This window comes from Hylaeus anthracinus, unplaced genomic scaffold (assembly GCF_026225885.1).
Source record: "Hylaeus anthracinus isolate JK02 unplaced genomic scaffold, UHH_iyHylAnth1.0_haploid 5, whole genome shotgun sequence".
Taxonomy (NCBI): domain Eukaryota; kingdom Metazoa; phylum Arthropoda; class Insecta; order Hymenoptera; family Colletidae; genus Hylaeus; species Hylaeus anthracinus.
Window position 1 is genome coordinate 3,646,420 of NW_026535322.1, and position 27,784 is coordinate 3,674,203.

The 27,784-nt window shown below is 48.5% G+C and overlaps 2 protein-coding genes across 2 annotated transcripts in view; one reads left to right on the plus strand and one right to left on the minus strand.

Moving 5' to 3' along the window:
• The window catches only part of LOC128895323 (histone-lysine N-methyltransferase Suv4-20-like), a 101,816-nt gene extending 74,046 nt beyond the window's left edge, over positions 1 to 27,770 (minus strand). The window contains exon 1 of the mRNA XM_054157825.1: positions 27,260 to 27,770. Coding sequence (XP_054013800.1) covers positions 27,260 to 27,491 — 232 coding nt within the window. The 5' untranslated portion in view covers positions 27,492 to 27,770. The remainder of the gene's footprint in view (positions 1 to 27,259) is intronic.
• The window catches only part of LOC128895325 (protein lifeguard 2), an 84,905-nt gene that overhangs the window by 1,424 nt on the left and 55,697 nt on the right, over positions 1 to 27,784 (plus strand). The gene's annotated exons all lie outside the window — the stretch shown is intronic.

Consider the following 27,784-nt stretch of genomic DNA (forward strand, 5'->3'; position numbering starts at 1 on the left):
TTCCGGATTTCCGATGGTTGTGCAGGTGAGACAAGGTATTCGTCGGCTCTGTCGTAATCGAAACGCGCGTGCAGGTGTGACCTTTGAGTTACTCTCCTATATTTTATCTCTTCGTCAACTGATGCATGTCTTGTCTCAAGAGGGGATAATACAAAGCAATTAATCGTATTTGTAATCGGGTGAGCATACGACGACCGTCGAGAACTTCCGCACTTTTCGATTATTTTATTATGCCAAGTTCCCCCAATCTATATAGACAACAGTGTCTGGGATAATATTATCTTAATCAAACAGGCTTGGAGGTATACGCGGTATATATAATTTTGTTCGATTTTATGAGTAATTCTTCTCGTTTCTTTACTAAATTTTTACATATATTTGCGAGTATAATTATTAAAAAGTAAGTTGTGAAATTAATTCAGCACGAAGTTTTCCTACCGCTGATTAATTCAGCAGTCGAGAGGTTAATACCGATAGCGAATAACAAAATTAACAAACGTTCTCTCTCATTTATATTTTTTCAATCGTTCAATAATTTTATGGTTTCGGGATGACATTAAACATCGAACCAATGAAATTATCAACTACTCGTACAAACCACGGCTAACAACCAAAGTAACGGCAAAAATGCGAATACATTCGCGGTACACCTGCGCGTGGTCCTCCGTTTAACATTCAACGTCGCAAAAGCACACGGAGCAAACAGGATCCCGTCGATAAACTATGCCACCCTACAATTTGCATTTCACGATCCCGTCCCTCCCGACGCGTCGCGCAAAGGGCCATCCCGATCGTGAACAGGCGAAATCGCGGGTTCGTGGAAAAACGAACAATTTCACCATTAATTTTCCATAATGTGGCGCATAATGGCTCAACGGTGTTCGACACAGCCGCGGGATACACGCGAACTTTCCAGGAAACAGAAATTAATTTTCTCCGGGCCGCGGTTACGAGCTTCTTTATAAATTATTAAAACTTTCGCGCCAGACTTCTCGGGGGCAGGATATCCACCTTTGTCGGCGGGGCTCTCATGAATATGTACCCGGCTGTAACCGAGCGTCGGCAGTTTTTCTTTTAAGCCGACGCAGAACTTCGTTAATCCGCGATTCGGACAGCGTTTTGCATTTTGATATGAAACGAGAAAACGGATAAACGGGTCGTGCGATAGGGTGGAATTCATGATTACCAACCGTGTCGTGGGCGAGAGACGTACCTCGTGAAAAGAGGGGTATATTCCTGGCACTTGTTGTCCATAGTTGGTTCGATGAGAAAGAATAGACGTAGTCGATATAAATAAGTGTGCGTCGATGCATCACCTGCAAATGGTTTAACATGCAACGCGAACTAGCCACCGTTTGTTACATAAAACTAGACGTCACGTGCGCCAAATGAAAAACCGCGTACATGCGGGCTACTGACGTCATCGACAGATGGTCTCCCACGTATACGGGTCGTAAGACATCCAAATATTTTTACTCGTGGCCGAGCAACATCGATCCCGGGCCACGAGGCATCCAAAACCAGGGACACGATGAAATAAATCTTATTTCCAACAGCGAGGGCGAAAAGCAGGGAAAGACTTCCCAAGAAACTTCCAGAATCCATTCGAACCTATACCTAACGGAGCAACGCAGAGTCCATCGAGTTTTGTTGGCGAGATTCGACAAATTATGGCACTTCATTGTCGAATTTGATCAATAAAATGCGCTACGCAACCCTTCACGGATGAAAAGTTTTGGAAGCCTGGAAAGCCTCCTTCTAAAGGTCTATTTACACATATCCGTACAAAACAATAAAAAAATATTTAAAATCACTGACACTGATGGAACATTACGGAACCGAACGGATACGGAACTGACACGTTACGGATACGTGTAAATAGATCTTAATTCGATTATCACGTTCAAATCCTTAATTCCTAAACATTTCCAGCTCCTACTCGCGAGTCTAATCGGCAACACTTCCCGCCAAGAATCGGCTGGAGTCGGTCAGTCGACGAGGCCAGCGAGGAGTTCAGTTGAAATCCGGTTTCCGTTTCAACTCCGGTCTGCCCTTCGGTTCGGGTGGCCGCGTCGAATCCGCCGGGTCAAACACGCGTCTAACCCCCCGGTAGGCGTGGAAACTTCTCAGACCTCAGCGCGCCGCAAAAGTATCCGTCCCCTTGGGGAATCTGCGAAACAAGAAACCGCCGTACGTGGGCTACCCGCGAGCACGATTCCGGGATTTACCTTTTCCGCTCGGTTGAGACGCGAAATCTGCTTCCGAAGGACGGTGTCCGATGACTGGACGGGATCAGGGAAGGAAGCTCCCTCAAGATTTCCCGCAGTCGCGACTGTCTGCGAGAGGGATGATCCTCTACTTCGGTTCGGGGCCAACGCTTGCGAATAATTCGAACAGGGATTACAGACGCGGAAAGCTTCCGCGGATGAAAGCTCAAAGCAGATTTTGAGCCGCAGGAGCTGGGAAAGGAACGAAGGTTGGATCCTGTAGTCGGCCGACGGGGCTTGAAAGGTTGGCGGAAGACATCGAGACGAGGTACTACAATTGCACTTTGGACAGTGAGTGTAGGTGTAGCGTTAGTTGAGGTTTGAAGTTGACAAGAGAGGTCTCTGATAGTTTTGCCAAGTAACAACAGAATACTGATCCTCGCAGCACAGTATCTTTCATCCTACAATTCCTGACGAATGGCTCGTAAATAGACGTCGTTACAAATTTCAAATAGTCTTGTCCCCGACTAGCTCTTTCCGGGCTCGCCACGTTTTCCGGTCAGCTTCGCTGGTCAGCCAGGAACCCCGGGGTTCCCGGTCTCACAGAAGTAAACACAGACTACCAGGTTGTAAATAGGCGTAACAGCTCCCACGTAATTGACCGGTCTAAGAACTTCCTTAATTTCGATGATCAGACGGGAAGCAATAGAGCGATCAGGGCGACGGATGTGCCCGTCGCTGCACACGGAACCGACGTACTCGTTTGGCTATGCAAAGAGAGCGCGAGAGGGGATTCCCCGTCCTCGTCTATCGCGCGCTTTGACGTCGCTGCCTCCACGCATAGCTTCCTATCTGGGTCAGAGGACAAAGAGCACGCCTGGAACTAAATAGCCGCGTAGACGACGTAGGAGAGCGGATCGAGCGATCGTGGAGAGGAGGATACGGAGACCAGGTCGCGTACCTAGGAAAGAAAGACGCGATTCTTGGTACCAGTTCCCCGATCCCCCGGCGAACTTTCGCTTCCTCTTTTTCCTCGCGAGCCTGTTTGATGCCAGCGAAACCAGGCTCCACCGTCCCGGGGAAATTAACAGCGGCGACTTTGCGGGAATGCAGTAAAAAATGAACAATCTCGCGCGAACGATCGCACAGCGAGCTTATTGTTCTGGAAGGATCTTCAAAGGAGAACCTCGCCTCCCTCTCTTTGGACAGTGGGCACGATAATTGTTCAGAAAATCGTTTGTACGAGCGCTAGGCGCTAATCGATTCACTTTTAATTTGTTCAGGTGTGCGTGGGATGAACTTCGAAGCAGCTCTATCCTGTGGATAATTTTACAGACTTCTATTGTATAGGCGAGAATTAATTGCTGGCCTTACAATCTGATCGAAGCGTACTCTTTTCTCCTTTATCGAGAAGTCTTGTAAGTTTCCCTGTTCCGAGGGCAAGTAAAATGGAGTCTTTGTTGGGCTGGCAGAATATTCGTGAAATAAATTCCCGAAGAAAACGTTTCGTTTACATTTGAAAACGCGCTCTCGTACCTCCACGCATTCTATCGTGGCCCATAAACGCTCGGGTAGGAAGCACCGCTAACAATGTGCGCGCACTTAGCGAGCTATCGCTACTTGTTTCCCCAGTCCTCCCGTCGCTGACAAAGGCGGGACAGAGTTACGATCGACGGTGAAACGCGGATGAGGCAGGCAGTAAAGATGGCACCGTCCAGATAACACGGGGAAAGACGAAAAGCACGTTACGCGCTTACTCCCGTTCCGTGCGAGGGATATCTTTCTTCAAACATGCCTCGATGCGTGTAGACGGGCACGGGTGTCCGTGTTCGTCAATGTTACTCAAAGTAATGGAGGTCTCTGACGAGTGAAGGATTCCGAGCTCGTATAAACTCATATTCCCTTCCCAAGGTTCAAAGTCCAGCAATCTACGTAACGCCAACGACATACAGGTTCCCCGAGCTATACTGGGACACTGCAAGAAACCTTGTACGGGTCTTCTAAGGGGATGATAGGCATTACCGGGTTAGCCCTGAGTAGTCAGCGACCAAATGCGACAACCTCCCGGATACTTTTCGCGTCCAGCGCAAAACCAGCGCGCCGAGACCAAAGACAACGGGCGATGATCGTTCGGGGCATAATTCATCCGCGGTTTCTGCATTACGCGCAATTTCGCGGTGCAACGTTTATGATCTAAATGAAGAGCTATTTCAGCGCGGTATCGCCAAGACATCGCGGCCAATTAATCCTCGGCCGTATCGCTGACGTGATCTCGAATATAATGCTCCCGTGCGGACTGGAATCGCCGAGCAAACTCCGACGGTTTCTGTTCGTGTTTTGCGGGCGTGCGGACGAAATTGAAACTACGAACGCCCGTTAACGGCTCCAAATTGCAAATTTCCCTTCAACTCGGCTGATCGCGAGACCGTGATAACCGACAGCCATTGAATATTTAAGCGGCAGGTACGAAGACAAGATCAGAAACGAAGCTCGCGCCCGCGAGTGTTGCCTCGTTTCACGCGTTTCTTCCCTACGAGTCTTTAACCGTAAGCATAAATTAACATTCGTAAATCGTATATTTCTCCCGTTTCACACTGTCGTCGAGTAGGGGGATGCTCGCGTGGCTCATCGGCACTAGAGCACCGTGTAGCTACTCTCAGGCATCCTTTCTCGTCCGACCAGTCTCCTACTCTAGAAAATCCAAAAGGAACTTGACGCGAAGAACAAGCAGCCACTCGACCCAAATGTTAATCGCACATAGAAATCTGATTAAATTCTCATTTTAATCTAAATTTTAATTTATACGAGAATTCTTCTAATCCCCTCAGCTCTCCGAAGCGTGGACCATACCGCGTTGCGCGTCTAATTGAAGTTCGATCCCGTTAAACGGTCGCCGCGTCCGTGGGAAGGAGTGGCTGAAAAATGGAGAAAAACGGACAACCAGGAACGGGGAGCACGCGTCGTTGATTTCGAGGTTAACCTTTCGGCCCACGAACCGTTCGTATACGCGCTGCTGGCTGCTGGTGCACGAGACCTAACGGACCAAGGACGACTTTCCGTCTCGCTTGGTACCGATGGAATTCGTGGATTTCAGCGGCGCGTGGGCTCGTGGCCGCGTAGCTGCACGGAACTTCTGTTCCTCCGACAAGAAACGGGAGGAAAAAAGCAGCCAATTCATCAGTCTTGCCCGTGGATAGGCTGCGAGCAATTTCATGCGACCTGGCGGTGTCTACCGTTGCCACCCAAGCAGACGGGCTCTTTCAGGCTGGATACGTCATTGGTTAAATCTTTCACTTTACGAATTACAAATCCTCCAAAAATGTCCAAGAACCACTGAACAACGCCGTCTTATCCAAGTACACGAGTAGCCCTACACTATCTGAGATTCCTCCCATGCCTGTAGTTACTCTCCGAGGCGATCGTTCGAATCCAGAAGAATTGGACAAACAGTTCCGAGCAGTGGTCGTGACACGAGGTTCCTGTTCGAGGAAGGAATCGTGTCGCGGTGCCGTTTCCTCGTTAATACGGTCCCGACGGGGTCTCTCGGTTGGACTCCGCGGGAGAGGAGGACGGAGGAGGAATCGCGAGCGAAGGTGGGCAAGATGAAAACCTCGTGGTAGCTCTGTCGTTTGCACGAACCAAGGGGCAGGAGGAGAGCACGCGTCGGCATAGAGGCTGGACGACCGCGTCGTGGCTCTCTTCTATTGTCCCGGGTGCACGGCTCCTCGTTAGGGGATCCTTAACGATCGCTCTTCACCGACGGGTCGTGGTTGTCGTCGAAATCGTCGTATCGTCGATCTTAACGAGACTCCTAGTTTATCTCCAGCCCCAGCACCCGGGGAACGAGCTTAGCAGCACCTCGTTTTATCGCCGCCGATGGGAAGCCGTACAAGTGCGCCTTCTGTCCGCCAGTGTGACGGGGGGGGGGGGGGGGGGATTTCAACGGGCTGCGACAACTACAGGGTGTATAACGTGTGGAATCCACTTCAGTGGTCGATCGAGAACGCGGAACCAATGACAAGTTCCATAGGACGGATGCTGTGTCCGAGATTGATCCCTGACTTACGAGGACTTTTGTAACGGGATGGGTCTTGGATCCCGAAGTGAGATGATACGTCTGATTCTAACTAAGCGAACAATCTCTACGGTTATATATTTAAAAATTCCGACAAACCACTTCGCGAACGCTAAACGATTTTCCTGAAATGCGAGGTTACGAAAGATTCGATATTTAAAATTCTAAGCCTCGCTACGAGAGGAATCCTCCTCGAGGACGCATCGATAATTAAGAAAAGAAATGAAAAAGCGCATAAAGGAGTCCTTCGACGATGAAACGACCCGAGCGCGCGCATCGCCGTTGGAAAATAGAGAAGTCTCGGGTGTTTAAAAATAGACCGTCAGACAATGCGAGCGCGTTCTGTAACGCAATTATCTATTTATTAAGTGCGTCGCCGGTGTTCGGCGAGACGCAGGGAACAAAGGGAAGGAAACGAGACCGAGGAGAAAAAAAAAAAGAGAAGAGAAGAGAAGTAACAATAGGCTGATAAGGATCTCGGTGCAACCGAGCGTGCAGAATGCACCGAGGATGACTGCGTGACCCGTCGTCGGTGGTTGCTGTCATTTCGTCGACGCGCGTCATCCGCGTTCTTGGCGGCTGCGGAGGGAAACGTCTGACGTTCCAACGTTTCCAATACGGCGATCGATTCCCAACCCAGGAACTACCTCGATCGTTCAATGATACTCGACAATACCGTTGCGACCTCGTCCATCATGGCTGGATTATTCATTTTACCACTTTCCTTTGGATACTGCGAAGTTTAGCGATTTGCAAACTTAATACATCCAATGACGATCTCCTTACCCATTAACTTTGGAATAAACACCATCCTCCAGCCGGGAACTTTAGAAAGAAGCGGTCACCGAGGAGAAGTACGCGAAAACAGAGCATTCTCTAGACTCTAGAGCAGAATGAAAGGGAGCAGCGTTACTGGCGGCCAAGAAACACGAGCGCTAGATGCGCGCACACGCGACTGTCGTGGCGAGTAAAACAGGAGCAATTCCAAAATCGTCTGGAGCAGACAACGAGGAGTCTCTGAGACTGAGAGCGTGTAAACGGTGGACTCCCCCGTTGAAGGCGGCCGCCTAGACACTTGACAGACTTGTGCTTTGCACAATAGTAGGAAGCGCTAAAAATAATTCGGCTCGGTTCCACGACGTTCTGGCCTTGGCCAGTCTCGGTCCTCGCAACCTGGTGGTACCACCTTCCTCCTCCGTTCCCTCCTGCGTCGCTGGCTCTCATCATCCATCGTCGTTCCTCTTCTCTCGGGCTGAGACGTCTTCCGTCGTTGTTCCCACTCTCGACACCTTTTCCCTCCTGGCTTTCCGTGCACGTAACAGAACCGTCCACCCACACGCGCCCCCGAGAGGCCGTGTGGGCGCGGAAGCTTTTCTTGCGCTTCTTTTTCGCCCGGTGGATCCCTTGGGTTCCTTCTTTCGCTCTAGCGGTCGTCCCCTAGCGACTGGGATCGCGAGTCCTGACCAGACTCGCAAGAAACGTTGCTGCAATCTCTGATTTCGATGAAGCTTAACGAGCAGTTCGCGGAGATTTTTCTTCCCAAAAGATCATGAAATTCTTCAAGTGTTTCACGCAACGCCCCAGGACTTCCTATCGATCTCCAGATCGTTACATTGGAAAGTGTCTCCCAATTATATAGATCTCATCGAGCACATCCGAATACCCGATGAATATGCAAAAGCGTGCTTATCTCGCGACCGATCAGCTTGATTTAGCCGAGGTTAGAGAAACTCGCTGTAAAGAGACGAATTGAATGAGGGAGCCATCACGTGAGAATCGAAGCGCGAGATAGCGTACTCGTCGCTCGTTAAATGGGAACAATCGACGTACGTGAGGCGAAGAAGAACGTCTTTTCTAAAGATACGTCGGATTCCAGGACGCATCGGCGTCGTACGGCCTTAGCCTAGTTGCGGAAAAGGCCGAGTGAGGCTTAAGTAACACGAGTAATCGCGACTGCGCCGCCTTGTACGGTCAATTTCGCGATCCCTGTTTATTTGGCGGATTGAACGCTTCTTTCAGCTCTGTTAACCCCTTCGCGACACCGTGGTGTTATTCTCTGCACTTTGTCCTATATTTTTATCAAATATTCTACGTGTACGCTGCAACGCGACACTTATTGACGATCCCCTGTATCTCAGAAACGAAGCCTCGGATTACAAAATGCTACAAAACTTTTCGACTGTTCTTTATGCAAGAAATTCATGTCTCTTACCAAATTGATACAATGTCGCGTAGAATAAAAGAAAACACCGCTAGAACCAGTGACGATCCTTCAACGAGCTTTTTCGCGCCAAGAAGAAGAATCGCTGTTGGTCGCCGTGCGACGAGATGGAGAATGGATGTTTGTTTGAAAATGCAAATGCGATTTACGTAACGTCCTATACGCGGTGGACGCGCGGCGTCGCGACGCGAACGCGGTGACGCCGAGTGCTTAGGCCCAATGACCCGATTCTGGAACCGTCCAACGAAAACAGGGGCCCTCGAATCCAATTTCCAACGTCAATAACGCGCGACGATCGCGTCGTTGCCAATCGTTTCGGCCCGGTGCTTTCCCCGAAACGAAAACACGCGAGATCAAAGAGTCGATCAGAAGCGAACGTGTGGCGATAATCGAGTGCGTCGTTTTCACTGTCACGCTTCATTGACCAGAGGGAATCGATACAGTGAAATGTGTCGAGCATCATCCTTTGGAGGTTTTCGATGCGTTTTTTTTTTTTTTTTATTTTTTACGTGATCCATCAATCGTGGGATGCGTTTTAAAGGAAGGGAGGGTATCTCGTGCGAACCACCAAAGTTAGCATTTCTTTTTGGGAGTATACTAGAAGAGGAAGTATCTCTTTTCGGTTGCATCTATACTAGAGATGAAGCGGACAGGGAAGTTGTGTATTCCATTCTTACTTAGATTGAAAAACAAATTTAACACGATACAAATACGAAATGTGTAATAATTCAAAAGTATCACAATTTCGCTCCAATTTGGCCTGAATGAATCCGAATGTCAGAAAACGTCCAATAGCGCGAGTCTCGTTCTGAAACGTGACTAGAGACGCCTGGCGGCGCTCGTTACGCGGAAATCGCGGGTGGGGTGTGACGGTGTCGCGAAATTGATCGCAATTTCCGGAAACGTCTCGTTTCTTTGCCCGATACGGGTAAAGCAGCGAGGAAACGTGTTCAGACTGGCGCGACGGTAGCCCACGCGTACTGCCGCGTGTAACGTTATCGCGCTAAGTGTTACGTGTTAACCCGCTGTTAAGCGGCGCGTCCTTGGATGGACGACGAAGCATGCCGAACGTACAGTTATATGGAGCGTTTTTACATAAAGCAATACGGCAGCCGCCGTTTCTACGTGTGTGGAGACACGGAGTTGCGCGCTGATTCATCGCGGACGATAGTCATTGGGAAAGCGTTCGACGGGAAGGGAATCCCCCATGACAAAAATGTCGAACTGGGATATATCGTGGTCCATGTGAAAAAAGAGCGGGTTTAAGTCATCGTTTTGTCAAATTCGACATTGGTTGAGAGATACGAACCCTCGAAGTTGAGCAAGAATAAGAGTAATAAAACTAAAATTATCGATACTACTATCTTTACGACATAACTAATGCGCAAATAAAAATTACAAAAAAATGCGAGAAGTGTCCACATTAATTACGTAATATCGCAGCAAGGTTACAACGATTCTCTATAATTTTTTTAGAGAGAAACAGGTATCGCAAACTGCGACAAGTCTTAAAAATGATAAAAGTTTTATCGGTTGTACGCGTCCCACGATGCGTAAAGAGGAAATTGAATTCACAGTTTGTCATCGCGAACGGTGTGTCTCGAACATGCTCGTATATACAGGGTATCGGGATCTTTCGAAGGTTGAATTTACGATCTGGATGGATGGAGTATGTACAACGTTCCCGAACAGCTGGAGAAAATGTTTATGAATCAATCGACTGGCTAAGCGACGAGCCAAGGCCCTAAGAGTTGCTTTAATTCACGTTTCCGTTCCGTGAACTCGGCAAGACGGAATTTAAAATTCGAACCGCGACACGTGTACGTATGTTTCACTGTACGTAATACCGTGATGCCATACAAAGTATTTATAGTCACGGAACTAACTTGCAGCATCGTTTAGAAATATCACTGCAACGTTCATCGATTTGATAAATGATCCTGTGGACAGAAGCGTGCACGTGTATTAATTCTAGAAATTATATTTTTATTTTTATTTTTATTTTTATATGGTTAAACGTTTTGTTAGATGGAAATAATGGAAGACAGTCGAGCGATAAACCCGTCGAAACGAGATCGGTTTATGTACATCAAAACAAGGACATTTCCGACAATTTATCGTTCGTTCAAGTAAGTATGACACGAATACATGAAAATTGCTTGAACAAACATGATGTAACGAGCGTTTTATGCAAATATAGCGATAGTCGATACGATAGATCACCGCGGCGACACTCTCGGCGCGTGTACGTCGCAAATTTTTCAAATCAACTTAAAGAAACTATCGAGAGTTACTACTTGAGGATCGTTAAAATCAAAATTTATTTCAAATTATTATTCACGAAAATCGTCCACGATTTTCAAGTTTTAAATATTGCCATATTGTCTTAACGCAAACATTTAAATTTCTGCTACGGCGGAATACTAAATTGCCTTTTCGGTTGCGTCACGAGTTACAGGGTCCCCTGCACTTCGATACGGAAAGTGCCATGCAAGGGATGCGTACTGCGTATTTAGGATTATGCAAGGCTTACGCGGGGATTACGTTCGTCGATCGTACAGTAGCTTTTCACGCAGTGTTTCCTGTTGTTTCAGGTATAAAGTTAATTGCGACGTTCGTCCAGGCGACATCGACCTAGAAAGGTATCATGGATTTGGAATGTACCGCTGCCTAAGCCCGTGTATTCCCATCCTTTAACCGAACTCCGCAACAGCTCCAATTAGAGCTGGAAAGGAAACACACGAAAGACACGAGTGTATTCTTCTTGTTCCTTCATCGAAATATTCATGAAAAATAGTTCTAATATTTTTCATGAGGGCAAGAGTATCAAAAAAAAAAAAAAAAAAAATTTTTATCTACTCTTCACACGAGAAGTAAAGTAACCTCATTTTCTTCCATGAAAATCGCAACGTTCGATCGAGTAAACGTTGGAAATAAATTGCTGTACGTTGACTTTATTTATTACTTCGAGTTCCGATAAAATATAGCGCAATCTCTGGTGGTAAGGCGAAGCGGTGTACCGAAAAACATTTTCGCGTGTCAGGCACGACGGTCACGAAGCGTACATTTGGAAGGGACGCGGGATCGAAGACCTCGTCGAGTACGATTTCGTCCTGTACCGGTGCCCGTGCAATATGCATCGAATCATCCGCGAGTACGTTCACCTCGCAAGGCCAATTGCATTGCATTACATCGGCGTTACCCCTCCCGGCCCTCTTTTAAGTTCTTCGCAGGCATTCAATTCTAAACGCCTCCTGAATAATATCGTGTACTCGTGAATGGTCGTCACGAAACGAGCACGTGGTGGACCAAACGATGTGAAAACGCGAGAACGATCCTAAACGACACGCGTCATACGTTTGTACTCGTAGGAGAATGCACTTTAAATAAGTCGAACAAAAATTCCTCAAAATTTCTCTCAGTTACTGTTTACGCTTAAGTATCCATTTTTTTTTTGAATACCCAGTATTTCGTTCCAGTCCAGAGTCCACGAACGCGTCGACCCATCGCTGACCCGTACCCGGAGAGAAACGACGCTAGGCGTCTCCGCGGCGGAACATGGTCAGCCGTAAATTATTTCAATGCACCTAGACCGTCGAATGCACCAAGAGTATTATTTACGACACAGGGATCCCTAGGTGCAGCCTAGACCGGCTCGTATAGGCTAGGATACGATTACATCACGGCATAAACAGTCGGTAATAGTGGCTCAAGGTCTGCTATGCGCGTACGCGTCGCCGCCGTCGCTGATGCCATTCCAAACCCACCCGACGTCGTCGTTTCCTCTCTTTCTCGTGCCTCTTTCGCGGCCTCGGCGCGCAATGTGGACGCAAGAGGCTTTCCGTTAACGGCAACCGCGAGACTTGCACTTGGGATCGGTTTGCGAAACAGTCGACGTGCCTGTTCGAAGAACGAACGACGCTTCTTTCTCGTGGGACTGTTTGAGGACATATGGGGCGGGGACCAGCCGCCCCACGTCCTCAAAGGAAACTTTCAAGCTATTCCCTGGTGTTCTACTTCTATGATACCTTTTCGCATGAAAAACTTGTAAAAAGAGAGATTGGATTGCCAGTCTCGATTATTGCACGACAGTCCCTTTAATTGTACATCCATCAAAAAGTGGAGGGGATGATCGTTAAGCAACAAGTGAAGTTAACCATAGGTATGTAGTATCCGAGCCTTCCATACCCAACGATAAGGAGTCAAATAAGAACACGAAACGTAGGGTACGGGATTGGTCGCGTAGGTAAAGCGGTCGACTGTGGATCCGAGGATCGTGGCTTCGAATCCTCGTGCCTTATTTTTCATTTAGACTCCTACAGGTATGCACTGCAGGGCTACTGTCAGTTACCTCGATTATCGTAGTTTTCACTTCCAATTTCCTCGAATAATCGAGGATCTACTCTATTTCAAACTTGAATTAACACTCCTCGCTCGAACAGTGTCACTATTCATAGAGGATGTGTTGTTGATAAATGGCTTCTCTTTCCAAGACGTAGCCTGGCATCCCCATTACTTATCGCAATAATGGTCTGCGGATCGTAAAGACCAGCCGAGCCGATAGAAGAAAGAATGATTGGCAATTCGAAAATGCAGTGTTGCAATGCTATTCAGAGACCACTTCGGTACCTTTCGCGTCCGATGACGAACAGACGATCCTTATCTTCGGAGCACCTGGCTCTTTAGAACGCGTGAGCGCGCACGGAATAACGATAGCATCGCCTAACGCTGATTAATACGTCATTGATGCAGCGACCAATCTCCAGCGTTGTCGGCGTAACGAGGTCACCGATGATCCGTTCTAAATAGGAAGGAACGAGTCACTTCCCTCGCATGGCCGTTACGCGAGAAAAATCGCGAATCGTTGGGTGTACACCAACACGTGGGATTGCGATGTAACAGAGAATTGGAGACACCGAGCAACGAAAAGGATCAGGATAAATGTTTATCTTGTTTGACTTTTTGTAGTCTGAGAATTCTTCGTTCCAAAGAGCTAATGTAAGTATCCGTTATCGTATCAAAAATGAGTATAACACAAGAAGGATATAGATAGGCGGTGCATCTGCGTGATCTCTTTTCATCGTTTTTGGTGTCGCCAAACGATCATAATAAGGCCACACCCTGCGCATCGTTCTTGTCATCGCACAGGGCGGGTTTAATCTCCTGGCAAGCGGTGCGTGCACCCTCGTAAATTCCTTTATTTATACCGTTCACCGTGAACAGACGCTGTAAGAAAAGTAATCGAGCTGAACGCAGTCGAGTGCGACGTCCTCTTTGTGGCGAACGCGCATTATTAATAGCTACACGCAACTACGAGGATCACAACTAATGGCCGAGTCGGCGGGGATATTCAACCAGCCTCGCCTAGAATCCTAGAAAAATCCGCGAAACGAGTTTCCCCTGGCTCGGGCTAGCCTCCTGTCTGCCGTCGTAGACGTTCAGGGCCTCTCTCCTTTCTGCCTTCATTCCTGCATAATCGGACCGCATTCGTTCGCGGCTCGACAACGCGCTCGCTATGCTTCGCGAACGATCAACCGTTAATTTTTTTTTGTTTTTTTTTTCATCTATCTTGAAATACTCCACCTCGATGACAGGAAAATCGCTCGTAAAAATCTGAAACCGGATTCGATGAACGAGATACTCGAGGAAAGTCTTTGGGATGATTTTCACCGATACGATAGAGAATCGCGGTAAGTTTTTGGCTGCAAGTAATTTACGTTTGCTTGCTTCTTTTTTTTTTTTTTTTTTTGTTTGAAAAATATTATCGAAGACCTCATGGTACCCCAGAGGTTTAGAAAATCTTAATCCAGCGGTGATAGCGCGTACATCGAGCCAACAACGCTCGGCAGGATGCTTTCTGGGGCAATTAAAATGCTTTCGACGAGGCAGATGCAGCGCACTAAAATAATATGGAATCTCAGAAAAGGATAATTGGCGAGCGGTCGGGGCTATAATTTTCACCGAGCCGCGGGTGATTTTTTACCCCCGCCCGGTTGATGCTAGCCACTCCTGTTTATATGTTAAGCAGTCTGTGAATATTATCGCGATCATGCGCGAAACCAGACGCGGGAATGCTGCGGTGCAACTTGATTTGTGCGCTCGCGTTACTCGGAGGGTTGTATACAGTCGGGAACTCTGAAAGAACTTTTTTTCAGTTGAACTGTTGTGTTTTTAAACCCTTTCACACTGGTAGAAAGCGCGGGTAAAATGTCGAATGATCGATGTGAAACAGAAATATATTAATCTTCAAGAGGAATGCTCTCGTTTGAGTACCATGAAGCCATACCAAAAATAAAAAAATATGAAAACATCCAAGATCGAGATGAAACTTAAATGTGTTAGTCTCCAAAAAAAAAAAAAGACCTGTTATTCGAGCCTCGTCCTTTCGCTATTCTCACTTCCCCACGGTCTACAAACCTACTGCAACCATGACTATTGGAATCGATTCTCGAAGCGAGACCAAGCTTGAAGAAAATTCTAACCAGATCGAGATGCAAGTCATGGAGTTTCATAAAAATATCCGTCTACTAATTGGATTCTAGCTGAGATGGAACCAATTTGTATGCGGTAATCGATAAACCTAGACGTATATATTATACGCTGTAAAAAGATAAAATTATAGTCGATCAGCTGCAGACTAATAAAAACTCTGACGGACAAAAACACCGGTAGCCAGACACGTGAACACCTTGGCAGCGTTATCGTCGCGCTGCAACGTGACGCGTCGCGGCGTAAGTTTTTTCTGTCTAGTCGACGTCTGCGAGCGGCCGCGCGCTGCAACCTATCGATAAAGAGACACGCTATTAGTGCCGATCGCGGCTATCCGTGCCGCGCGTCGTTGCGCCATGCGCTCGCATTTTATTCGCGCGTCGCCCGTTGCAGACTGCTTTTAACCCAATTCCCGCGCGGCACTGACATACACAGTCACCGACAAAAAGATAACCTCACTCGGTTCTATTTATCACCCGTTACTTAGAACGCGACAGCATTCGACATGCGACTCGTATTCGTAGCTAATTTCAAGGACGAGACCGCGATTTCGTTTCAAGGTTGGACCGGTCGATTGAGATATACTTTGGAGTTGGAGATATACTTTGATGTTTGGACGCAAGTTGAAGGATTTTTTACGATATACTATTCTCTTCTAAGGAGTCTGTTGAAGCCCTTTGGCCCTATAGCTCGGGTACCACGGGATTGCTAAACCCGTACTGTAACTACAATCAAACATAGCTACAGCCCCTGAGGGCGAGAATTGATGATTTGATAGGTGTTTGAAATGTGAAGTTACGAGTATATGAAGATATAAGGGACTATGGTGATGGTGGACGATGGCGAGAACGATGTTGATCCTTATCCCGGACGAGGCACCCCCAATTACCAAACTCCGTCGCAGTCAGCCATTGTCGGTTCGAAAGGTGCCGGACGCTTGGCGGGCGTCGCCCGGGCGAGTCGCAATCGGCGATCGATTCAGCGTCGCGACGCTGTCGGCGCGATCGTCACCGCCTGCCGGTTGTTTATCCGTTTGCGCGCCCTTTTAAAAATAGTCGTTCATTCAAGGATCCCCGACGGCCAGACGCTGGCCAGACGCTCGACGAAGCGTGTACCAGACGGGCAGCCTGCCTGCTGCAGCCCCGCCACGCGCTGCTTTCCTACGCGCCAGTGTATACAAACGCCGCAGTGGAAAGGAAACAGAAGCGGACGAGATATATGTACGTCCGTGGAATTTCTGTCGTCGACACCAGGAGCCCGGGCTACGGGGTAGGGGGTAGGGGGTACGGGGGGGGGGGGGGAGGCAATGAGAGGATTTCTGTCTTCGAGACCAGCGACGGGAAGCGTTTACCGCGGAAAAATTAGCTCACGACTCCGTCGGACAATGCGTCGACCGCGATCAAATTCTTGGCTGAGATCTGCGCTAAAGCTACCCAGCCATTGTCACCGACGCGTCGCCACGGCTAGACGTTGGCTCGCGAACGTCGCGATGGCTTTCGGAGGTTATTGATAAAAAGGACGGAAGGGCGCGGAACGCGACAATAACGCGTAACCGAATGACCTCGGGTTGGGTCCATCGGTCGTTCAGTGCCAATATGTTAGATTTTCCTCGCACTAGAAATATACTTATGTCACTCTCTTTTCGCTGCCGCAGCGGGAAAGCGCACGCGGCGAGAGGTTATTTTTGTTTAGTCTGCCCGCCCCCGTCGGTGTCGGTTCCTCCTAAACGACTGCCGCCACGCTCGACTTGCAGGTACATGGGGTGGCTGCTGGACTCCTGCTATAAGAATACGGGCCTCGATATAAGCACGAATCTCCACCTCGATATACGCAAGGATGCAGTGGTGACGCTCGAGTAGCAAAGGTAAACTATAATATTACTGGGATTGCACACATACCACCAGTGGCATACAAATAACAACAACAAACGAAAGCTAACAAACTATCCTGTACTAGTAAAACGAAAATTGTACTTAACGTTCAACGATCCAATATTCGCTCGAGTAACCGTTAATGGAGTAAAATTTTGACTATTTCTGATGGGAACGAGGGTTGTCGCGCGATGGAAAATGGCCAAGAGTATCGGACCAACGACAACCGCGAACGACGGCTGGTCGATGCCCCAGTGCTGTGCACTTGGCACCATTTTCCTACCCTACCCCATTGCACCCTCTCTCTGTCTCTCTCTCCTACCCCTTTTTCGCTTCGCGCGTTCCCCATTCCGGAGGAATAAAGAGGGAAAAGGGAGAACGGATTAAATCAAAGGGAGGAGGGTCCGATGCGTCTACGGGGACTGCGGCTGGATGTACAGGGTGTTCGTGAAACGTTTCGCCAAACTTTGCTGGCATATTTATCGCGCAACACAACTCCTGGTATCCGTACAAAAATATTCTGCATACCAGAAATAGCTGGAATTTTATTCGAATAGTAGATCGGAGCTTGCCAAAACTTTTTGTTTCGTGGCGAGTCGTTGGAGTGAAGCTATATGCAGTTCTTCAAGCGACAGAAATGATGTTAAAGGTATCGAAGAAGGAGATGGTTCGAAGACTGGCTGGCCTACTCGCTGTGTAAATATTATAGTTTTGTTTTGAATAAATGCGCAAGAGAATCAAAACTTCTGATTATTACGCAACTCGTTCCGAAAATAAACCAAACGAACGATGGAAACGCTAACAATTGCGAGATATATTTTCGTAATCGGCGCAAGACTTCCAACAATATAATAATACATATACTTCATTTCGATCGCCGGTTCAAAAATAACTAGGAAGCAAAACAAATTTTCTGGGACAGCCTAATACTACAAATAAACAGCTCGTATTTCTAGTCCTCCCGAGCAATATATTTTCCTTAACGTTTCCGACCTTTATAACGTGGTCCTCGACACGAACGAACAAGATTCATCCACGTGTACTTATATAAGAAAAAAACGTTGTTAAAATTTCCCATTTTAATCGAGTTAACGAAGGACAACTTCAACTCCGATAGAAAATGGATTTGTTTGAGATTTTAATTTAAAGCTTACTAAGAACATTCTCGACCGTTTCTTTTCCCCATTCGCGGCGCACGTGACCCGAAGTAATTACTAATCGCCACGCCCGACACTTTTAACGCAAAAACTGTGGCGATTAATCCATCCGTTTAAAGGAAAAGCACCGGATCCGTTTAAAAAAAGAGGCAAACAAGCAACAACGTTCCCCCCGGAGGCTAATTTCATGGGGAGCAGAAGTTGGACGTTTTTCAACCGGAAAGGGAAAATAATATCGTCAAGGGGTTAACTTGGAAAGTCATCGGGCGCAGAGTGCAACGAGAACCTCGTTCGAGTCGATTGCCGCCGGAAATTAAACGGCTCCTCGCAAACGCGCGCAGTGGCTGAGCGCCCCCGCTGTGACGCGACGCGCTGGAAATTTAAATCCCGTTGCCGTTAATTGGCGATGTAAATGTTAATTACCGGCGGTAAATCGCGCGCGACTCCTGGAGGAGGGGTGAAAAAGAGGTTGAGGCTCAGTTGCAGGTGATCGGTGCGCGCGGAGGCGACCGATTTAATGGGCTGCAAGTACGCTATCGCCGGGCGAGTGCGCGAGCGCAGAGAAACGGGATGTTCGGCCTAATTACCGCGTTTTATCAATAGGGATTCTTCCGTGCGCCCGTCTAATGGCGCGTCTAGGCTGTAATCTGTAGTGGGAAGCACGTGACACGATTTCGAAGCCGGGTTCGTCGACCCACGTCCGTTGCGCCATTGTCGCTGACATTTTACAACGTTGGAACGACGTGTGTGCGTTCCCACTTTCCCTTCGTCGTACGTCGGGATGCTGCGACCGACTTGGAAATCTCGTTTCGATATTCTAACGAAGACAAGTTTTTTTTCTAAGACAATATTTCGGCATCGAAAGAAAAATATTTGTATGTGTCGCAGAACAGTCTTGACGGTCTTGATGCAGCTCTTTCGATCGAGATTAATCTAATTTGTCAAGAATCCAGGCGAGGGTTTGAACTAAACTCTCGTTCTCAAAGACGTTCCGGTCCTCTTCCACCTGGTCCGAGACGTCAGCAGCCGAGAAACCACCTCGTAGCCCGTTCGAATATTTGTATCCAAAGAGATTCCCGTGCATTAACGAACCTGGCTGTAGCTCCCCGGTTACCACTTTTATTTCTCCTTTCTGGGCCGGATTCCCGCTCAGCGTGGCGCTCTTAAAACGCTGAAAGGTATTTCCTCGGTTCCGGAAGTCGCATTATTCCTCCTGGCTGGAGGCGAGGGCCGAGCGGTATTATAGGGCCGGGGGTACATATAGTTCGCTGTACAACAGTCAATACTTTATAGCACGAACCAACTTCCCCATCTCTCCGAACTCCCCTCCGTCCTCCCTTTCGTCCGTAGAGCTGACGGAGGGTACGCCAAACTCCCAGCATCGTTTTCCTCCCCGTCCTTTTCTTCCATCACCGGGGGCAAATACGAGCGACGGTTTCCACGATCTACCATCGGTCTCCACGGCAAGCCTCCGCAATATTCCGTGTATCCGCGCTGCCTCGCAGCCCGCGGGGAGGACGCCGCGACGACGAAGGGGCTGTGCGAATTTTCAGCGTCGACGCCGACGCCACCCGGCGAATAAAACGGGAAAGAGCGTCGTTGCGCGTCGGGCGTAACTCCGCTACTTTCCCGTCCGTGACGGAAAGACGCGGAGGAGAACCTAGAGCTGGGCCAGGTCTCGCTTCGATGGCGCTACTTTGCGTTACAGCCACGTTTCAACCCTTTCCGACGTTGAACGTGATCCGATAGCGGCCCCCGAGCCCAACGCTAACACGATTTTGGAAAGTGTAATTACCCCAGGCGTTGTTTCCCAATAATTCTCAAATTTCAACTTTCTACGTGGTTTTCGGAGTTAACACATTGTTGACCGGCAATTTTACACGAAAGCGACTTCGTGTCACCGGCTATTATTTCGTAAATTTGGACTACCGAACTACTGAGTGATATAAACCTAAATACTGCGAAAAGTATGTTCTATTGTTAACAAATTCTTACAATGCGACTCCATTCTATATACTGGCTATGGAAAGTGAGAATAAAAATGTGGAATCTTTGTCAGAGCCAATTCCTTATTCCAATAGATTTCCTGGATCATTCCCACAATACAGTTACCCGTGATCTCCTCGATAGCTCCTCGAACGTTCGCTGCACTCAATCGAGTTTATTTATCTCGAAGCCGTCATACTCCTCGGATTGCGATCCACTCCTCTGAGGAAAAGATTAGCGAGTCTAGCGAACCGTGACTCGAACCCGGAACTCTTCGGTTGGGTCGGCCGAGCCCGATTAGTCGAGCCTCCCGTGGATCGTCCGTGAATCTCTGCTTGGCGATCTCGACGTCGAAAATTACCTACATCTCCGCCATAAGATCCGTTACGTGCATATCGAGCTACTAATTCGATACAATTTACGAACCATTGAGACAAAACTCGATTAGTTCTAACGAGAGACTACAACTTTGTTAATCTTCGAATCTAATTGCACGTAATTTCAAGGATTTAAGCATTCCGAGAATGCAGTCGATAAGGAAGTCGATTTTTCACCTCGAACAAGCTAGAACCCCGCTGCAAGGGGTCCAGTCGATCGATAGTGGCTCGTACTCGTACTCGACGCAATCCCAGCCTCGCGATTTCGTTCTCGATTTCAGTATAGTGCGCGATCGAGGAGTCCAAGCTTCCCTTGGCGGGATCGTGAACGTAATTGCGTAAAGTTTGCAGTCGAAGGGTGCGCGGAACGGGGTCTCTCTCCGCGGGAGGGCGTCGAGGAGAGCCGAGTATCTAGGTCTGTGTAACGATTTTTAGACTCCCGACCCTCCGAGAATCGTCCAGGCCATAAAAAACTTGAGGCACCCCACAGTCAACGCTGCGTCAGGGTTTCCATAGCGACCGAAGCCCTTTCGCGCCCCTCTATCGTTGACCTATACCTACGACACCACCCCTTGGATCCTGGCTGTGCCCTAAATCTATTAGACAAATTCAAAGATACACACCGACGTCAGGAAGAAGCGTCGCCATCCTTTCGACGATAAATTGGGACACGTTAGGGATGCTGGAGCCAGGATGTGTTTGTTAGTCCGTAAGGGTAGTTTCCTGTACCTTGTTTTTTTTTTTTTTTTTTTTTTTTTTTTTAACAAACATAGGAGATATCGAACTGGAAATTTTTGTGTCAATTGAGATATCTGTAGGGATGCTATATGGATTTTCGTGAGCGATTTGTTGGAGTAACAAAACTATTGTTAATAATTTTCTGGTCCTGATTCCTCATTCGAGTTCACGGTCTCGATTCATCGCTGAGAAATCGCGCAACCCTTTTCTGGCCGACTATTAGCGAGCGTCGTCGAGGGAAATTTAGCCGCGGCAAATAAATAGAACAGAGAAGAGAAACCGCGAAAAAATGGCTCGCGCCGCCGCATAGGAGGCGAGATGCACGATGGTCGGCGAGGTCTACTGACATCAGACATGCAACGCCGACACCAAAAAAAAAAGTAGAAAAAAACTAAGAGCAGAAGGTGAGAGCCACGGAATCGTAAATCGAGAATTAAGTATGACGGCGCGCCGCGGTAAGACGTATATAAATTTTCCTTGCCGATGAATAATAAATGGAACCAGGGGAGGAACAGTACCGAGTGAAACTATACTCGTAGTCTCTGAACGCGAGAAGGGCAGCAGAAAGAGAAACAGATAGAGAGGAACGTAGCTGGAGCAGAGAACGAAAAGAGAGGGAAAGAAGGGAGTGTTCACCTTTATCAAATTCAAAGAGCGGCTAGGATTTAACGTAAAGTTTCAACGGGGCGACTTTTCATTAGAAATAATAATTATCTTGCTCTGGTTCTAAATCGCTCGATACGAGTACTCTCGCTTTAATTATTTCGAATTTGTTCTGATGCGTAGCAGTATTTCTGTTAAAGTTGATATAATTTCAAGATCTCACTGCGCCTTTGTTCGAGACCTACCGATGCCTACATTCCAAATTCTCATCATAGGGTCAATTTTGTATCCCTGCGTTTGGAGTCATACCTCCGGAAAGGGGCGAAAGCAACTGACCTCCTCAGACAAATGTATTCTATCTGTTTCTACCAGCTCAGGGACACTGAACTTTCGTCGTTGCATCCCTATATTCAGATCTACGATCAACGTCGAGTGAAAATACAATTCTCGTGTTTGGAATCGCGATGCTATCAGTTCTATGGACTTCGCTTAGAATCGCCACGCGAAACCCGCAATTTATTCCGGGCCCGCCTAATATCCGAAGACGTATATAAATTTTCCTCTTCGATGAATAATAAATGGCGGGATCGGAGGAGTACGCGAAGGGGGAGAGACAGTACCAAGTGGAGCCGTGCTCGAGTCTCTGGGCGCAAGAAGGGCAGCGGAGAGAGAAAAGCATTCGCGAGCACGGTGGAAAAGACGAAGACAGGTAACGCGGAGCAGAGAGCAGAAAGGAAAGGGTGGTGTGCCGGGCTCGCGAGGCTCGAAGACTCGGAGAAAGAGAGCCCAGAGCCAGAGCGAGAGCAAGGAGCGAACGAAAGGACGTTAACCCTTTTCTTGTTTCTCTCCAGCCCATCCCTCCGGTCCTTCTCATCGCAGGAGTGCTCCTTTCCGCAGGAGAGTCGCCTCGTCCCTTTCTCTCCAACCTCCAGTCACTTTTTCCCAACCTCTACGAGGCATCTTTCTCGCTCCGAGCGTTCTCCTCTGCGCTTCGCAGCGAGAGGGCTCCCTCTGCGCCACCCGCTTCGTTCTCTCTCTTTCTCACGCCCCTGGCCGCTTTCTTGCCCCGCGTTCTCGTCGAGGGGAGAACAAAAATTACGAATCCGCGAGGCATTCGTCGAGAGCCACCGAGCGTAGCTCGATCGAGGGTTTTCGCGCGGAGCTTGCTCCGCTCGACTCTGCCGCGAACGTTTCTAACGGAAACGCTCAACCCTTCGTCGAGGCAAAGGGTCGGGCTGTCGCGAACGATCGACTGTCAGTTGGCGCGACTCATACGAAAGAAGCGTGGGGTAATCTGGAACCGATGCTAGAAAAATGGAACAGCTGACCAGTCGGATGGGTTGATATCGATAGAAAATAGGATCTGTACCATCGCATGCACAAGAGTCCAACTACCACCTTATGAATGGAACAATGTATGGCTGATGTAACTCGCGAATAGAATCCTGTTAAAAGTAAAGTTCACGACTTCGAATAATAATAAAAGACAAACCGGAAAACCTGCGCGAATTATTCTAAATCCGAGAAAATCGAGCAACTAACACTGCCTCGAGTAAATCCCACGGCTAACCACAAGTCGGTGTGTTACGAAATCCAGGTCAGCGGCCTTGACGATGTACAGTTTCCGTGTCGTGCGCCTCAATTTCCATAATTACGATACCGGCGAGTAATTGCCTAGGCAGTAAAGCGCAAATAAATTCGCCTCGGTGGGCGGGAAAAAGGGTTTCGTGCGGGGCTCGCGCGAGAAATTTCTGGGACACTTTGCATATTTTCGCGTGACCGTACACACCGCCCTCGTCGTGGCTCGCTCGTTCGTGGGAAGAAACCTTCGACGTTGTAATTATCGGGGCCAATTTGTCCGGCTAATAACACGCCATTATATTATTAAAAAGTCGTAAAGATAATCATTGCGTCTACCCAGCTTTGCCAGCCTATTGTTTTACGGCCGAGGATTCCTCGTACTATTATTCCCGTTGATCTTAAAACTACGCCCGTGCACGGGTAATGGCTTCTGCCCCGATTATCCCGCTCGCCGACTTTGTTCCCGCGTTTTAACCTCTTCGCGGCGAACCTCTTCAGGAGGGCAGTTTTGCAATCTCATATAAAAACATTCATTTTTCATTTCTTCTGCACTTTTCTTGAGAACGCTGATGCTTCGATGGAGACTTGTAGCTTGCGTTGTTGCGCGTTGGAAATGTATAAACGAGAATTCAAAGTACTTGAGAAGAAAAGTTGGCACCACGAGCGTATCAGCGCACAGCGAGCCCGCAAACTAGTAGCACCACTGGGCCTCCCAGCTTCTAACACAGTTTCCAGATGGCAAATCAACGTCAGGAGCCCCTCGACCTCGGCCACGACGGATCGCGAGCGAACGTTCCATTCTGGATATAAAAATAGCTACGTTACGAATCCAGCGTTCGAGAAATCCTGAGATTAACGGGTCCGTCGACGTGGCGTTACCCGCGAAATTACTATTATCGGATAAAAACGGAGTTGCCGTTATTATCCACCGTGTAATCGGTTCCACGAGAGCACCGCGGGAGCTTAGCTCGTATCCTGACGAATCTCGACGGGGCGAGAATAGCGGCGAAGCGTTTAAAATAAAGTCGCAGCGACGGTAAATTTATCGTTCACGAACGCGGGATCTGTTTACCCGTCCCTTGGGATCGCGTGTCGCGATGAAAACCACTAAAATACCGGGGACGGAATTCGTCGTTGGTTTTTGGGGGGCCCCCTCCCGCGAAAAACCGTTCCTCTTCTTGGCCCTCCTTGTCACTCACGTGTCACCTTCCCGTGCAGCGACGGGGGGAAAATAAGGCCGCGGGTTTTGGAATACCTGACCGGTTAGTCAGACCATTTAGTCATTCCTCTTATACCGGGGTATACTCGGTATCGCGCAGTCACCAGAACTCGCTCTTTGGGAACTATCCAGATCACGAATTAGCTCGTAAAAAAAGCCACCCGAGGGTTACAGAAGCATACCGAAATAAACACGTTAAGTAACAACATTGGAATACATCTTCGTGGCGCGCAAGTGGTCAGAAATCCACCACGAAAAAACCTGCTCGAAAGTACTTTTTTGACGTTAAATAAGCGCGACTCGCTAAGACTTGCGAGCTGGGCGCGATCGATAGGAGCGGATCCGCGAACGTGCTACCGTTGTTTTCAATTATTATTAAAAATGAAAAGAGGAAGAAAGTGGGGGAAAGAAAACGATTTGTTCGCTTTCCCATCAATTATTTCTATCGAGCACAGCGAACAAAGGGAAGAGAAGTTTCCTTGCAATTACTATATATGTATAATCGATCGATACGAGATCTTAATACTATCTTCACGGAGGAGTTTATGTCATCCCCTCTGAGCAGTTTTTTGTTTGCGAATAAAGTCGTCGAGCGAAAATAAAGAAATAAAAATATCCAGGTCGTCTAATTAGTAGAAGCAACGAACCGTCGCGGTTACAAAGATAATGGGAAAAAAAAAAGACGCCGGGAGACAGGGAAAAGAACAGAGCGGGACGTAGGAGAAGACAGACGAGCAAAAAAAGAGGAAAGGAAAAACGAAAAGGCGGGGGGAGAGAGAGAGAGAGAGAGAGAGAGAGAGAGAGAGAGAGAGAGAGAGAGAGAGAGAGAGCTGGCAGAATCCGGGAATGTCCAAATTTTTGGCGCGCCGCCAATTCCGCGGTTATCTTATTATGATCGAGCGGAATTAACGAGCTATTTATCGAGATTACACGCGGCGATACGCAACGTTATAATCTAAAATAAACCGCGGTTCTGTTCCGCGAGCTTTATCAGAGGCTTTCGGAGCGGCGTTCGCCAAACACAGCGATACAGATATCCAGCCCAGTGTTATTACAACCGTATACGCCTGTAAAACATCGGGCTAGACTTCTCGAAACGTGTCCTCTTTGTGGCGCGAGTTCATTTAATCCAAGCCCCCCTAACAAAGAACAGCATCTTTTCAAGTAAACGAAAGTTCGAACGAAAACGAAATGTATAGTTGGGAATTTTTTGTGAAGACATACGATGCTTAACACGAACATTGCATGGATATATCGAAAGTACGTACTCGAAGCTCACTCTTTATCGATAACTCCCATCCCTTATCATTGCCACCCGACAACTATGCATCCATGCAAACGGGTATTCGACAAAATCTTCATGATCAGCTCCTAAGGGCCCCAAAACACAGTTAAAATTTACACCTGCCTTTCAATCACTTTTTCACGCCTCTGATCCACCTAGCACGGTCCTGGCAAAATGTTCGACCAACGCCAAAGTTGGTACAACGTTGGGTGGCCAGGGAAGGACAAGAAGAGGTAACGGTGACGGAGAAGCCGGGACGCGGAATCGCTCGCGCGAATTCGGTCGTCGTCGTTCGCTCGATTCGCGTGCGCGGACGAGGCGAAAGCGGAACCGAGAGTGCAACGAGGGTCGACGAGTACGAAGCCGACCATAGAACGAGCAAGAGAGAAAGATAGATAGGCCGAGGAGTCGGCGGTCGGCCAGTGCGCGAAAAGAATAGCTCGGCTGATTCATACGCGAAGTCACGAGCCGTACATCGTACGCAGCCGGCGTACGGTCGTGCAAGCGTAATCTAAAACACACGAGATGCACACGTTCCACGGCCGAGAGGTCCCCCTCCACCCACAACCCCACCTTCGGCACTACACGAAACGACCGTGCACGCTTTTATATACTCGTATTCTTTCCACCTCTCGCCAAGACAACGCCGACCGAAAAAATACTGAACGAAACGCTTTCTCGCGAATAATTCGCGTCTCGGATGTTGCGGTCACCGGCCCCCGACGACGCTCGCGACTCCGTTGGCCCTGAAGGAGATCTCGTCGATCCTGCGGGCGCATTCTTTCCGCGAAATTCTCGAGTGTCTTGACCAGTGAGTTCTGGTAAGATCCACGCCCTAGAATGGAAGTTGAACTTTCACAGGTGTTGCCTTTCTCGATAAAAGAGTACCGAGTGATCTCCACTCGGTAAAAGAGTTTTTTCCCTGATGATACTATTACGAAAGACTAATAAAAAAAATTTGTTTAAATAGTAGTATTCAAACGCTCCATTTTGACCTTACGTCATTCACTGAGGATTAAAAGTGCGATCGAAGGGTCAACGAAAGTAAAAGAAGCGGGCTCCGTTTCCCCAAAGGGTAATCTTTCCTCCTAACGCGAGAGAACGTGGTCGAATGGTCGGCGGAGGAGCGCACGCGTGTCATCTTTGGAGTAAAACGTAGAGGACAGAAAGAAGGGAGACTGACGAAAAGAGAAAGAGATTATGGCAAAGGGAGGCCGGTGAAAGTGGCCGCATGGTTAGAATAGTTAAAAATAACCCGGGACCAAGGGTCCTGCGCTGAACTTCGGTTCCTGTAAACACGCCCATGGGAAGAGGCATGGCAAAAGGAGCAAGAGGGCCCTGCCTGGTCGCGTATCTGGCACACGGAGAACGACACGGAGAGAGTCGAGAAACGCGAGCCAGAGCGCGTTCAGGGAAGGCAAACGATCGAGGGAAATTTTGCGGTACTCACGTGCTTCCATAGAGGTGTCTTGACTCGGTGGTGGCAACTGCGTGGTCGGCGACGAGCTCGTAGCTGATGGCGTCGACGTGGAGGAGCCTTTGGCTTCTGGCACCGTGACCTTGACCTGTTCTTCGTTGCTCTCGGTCTCCTCGTCCTCTGTCCGCGCCTCCTCCGGGCTCGGGCGTGTCCTTACGCTTCCAGCTCCCGGCTCCTCATCTTCAGGATACGACCACGATGACATCGGCCCGGCGACTGTTGTCGTGGTCCACTCGACGACACCACCACCACCACCACCTATAATCTCACCACTACCGTTCCCCGCGACCGCGAACCCACCCCCGTTTTTAACCGCGACACCTACTGCTTCTCCTTCGTCCTTCGCCTTCCTGTTGCGCTTTCCCCCTGACACACCCCCCTGGTTGAGCCACCGCGGCACTGGACGACGTGGTACAGCGCGCGTTAACGGTGCCGTAAACGTCGTTGTCGCCGTCGTCGTCGTCGTCGTCGTCGTCGTCGTCGTCGTCGTCGTCGTCG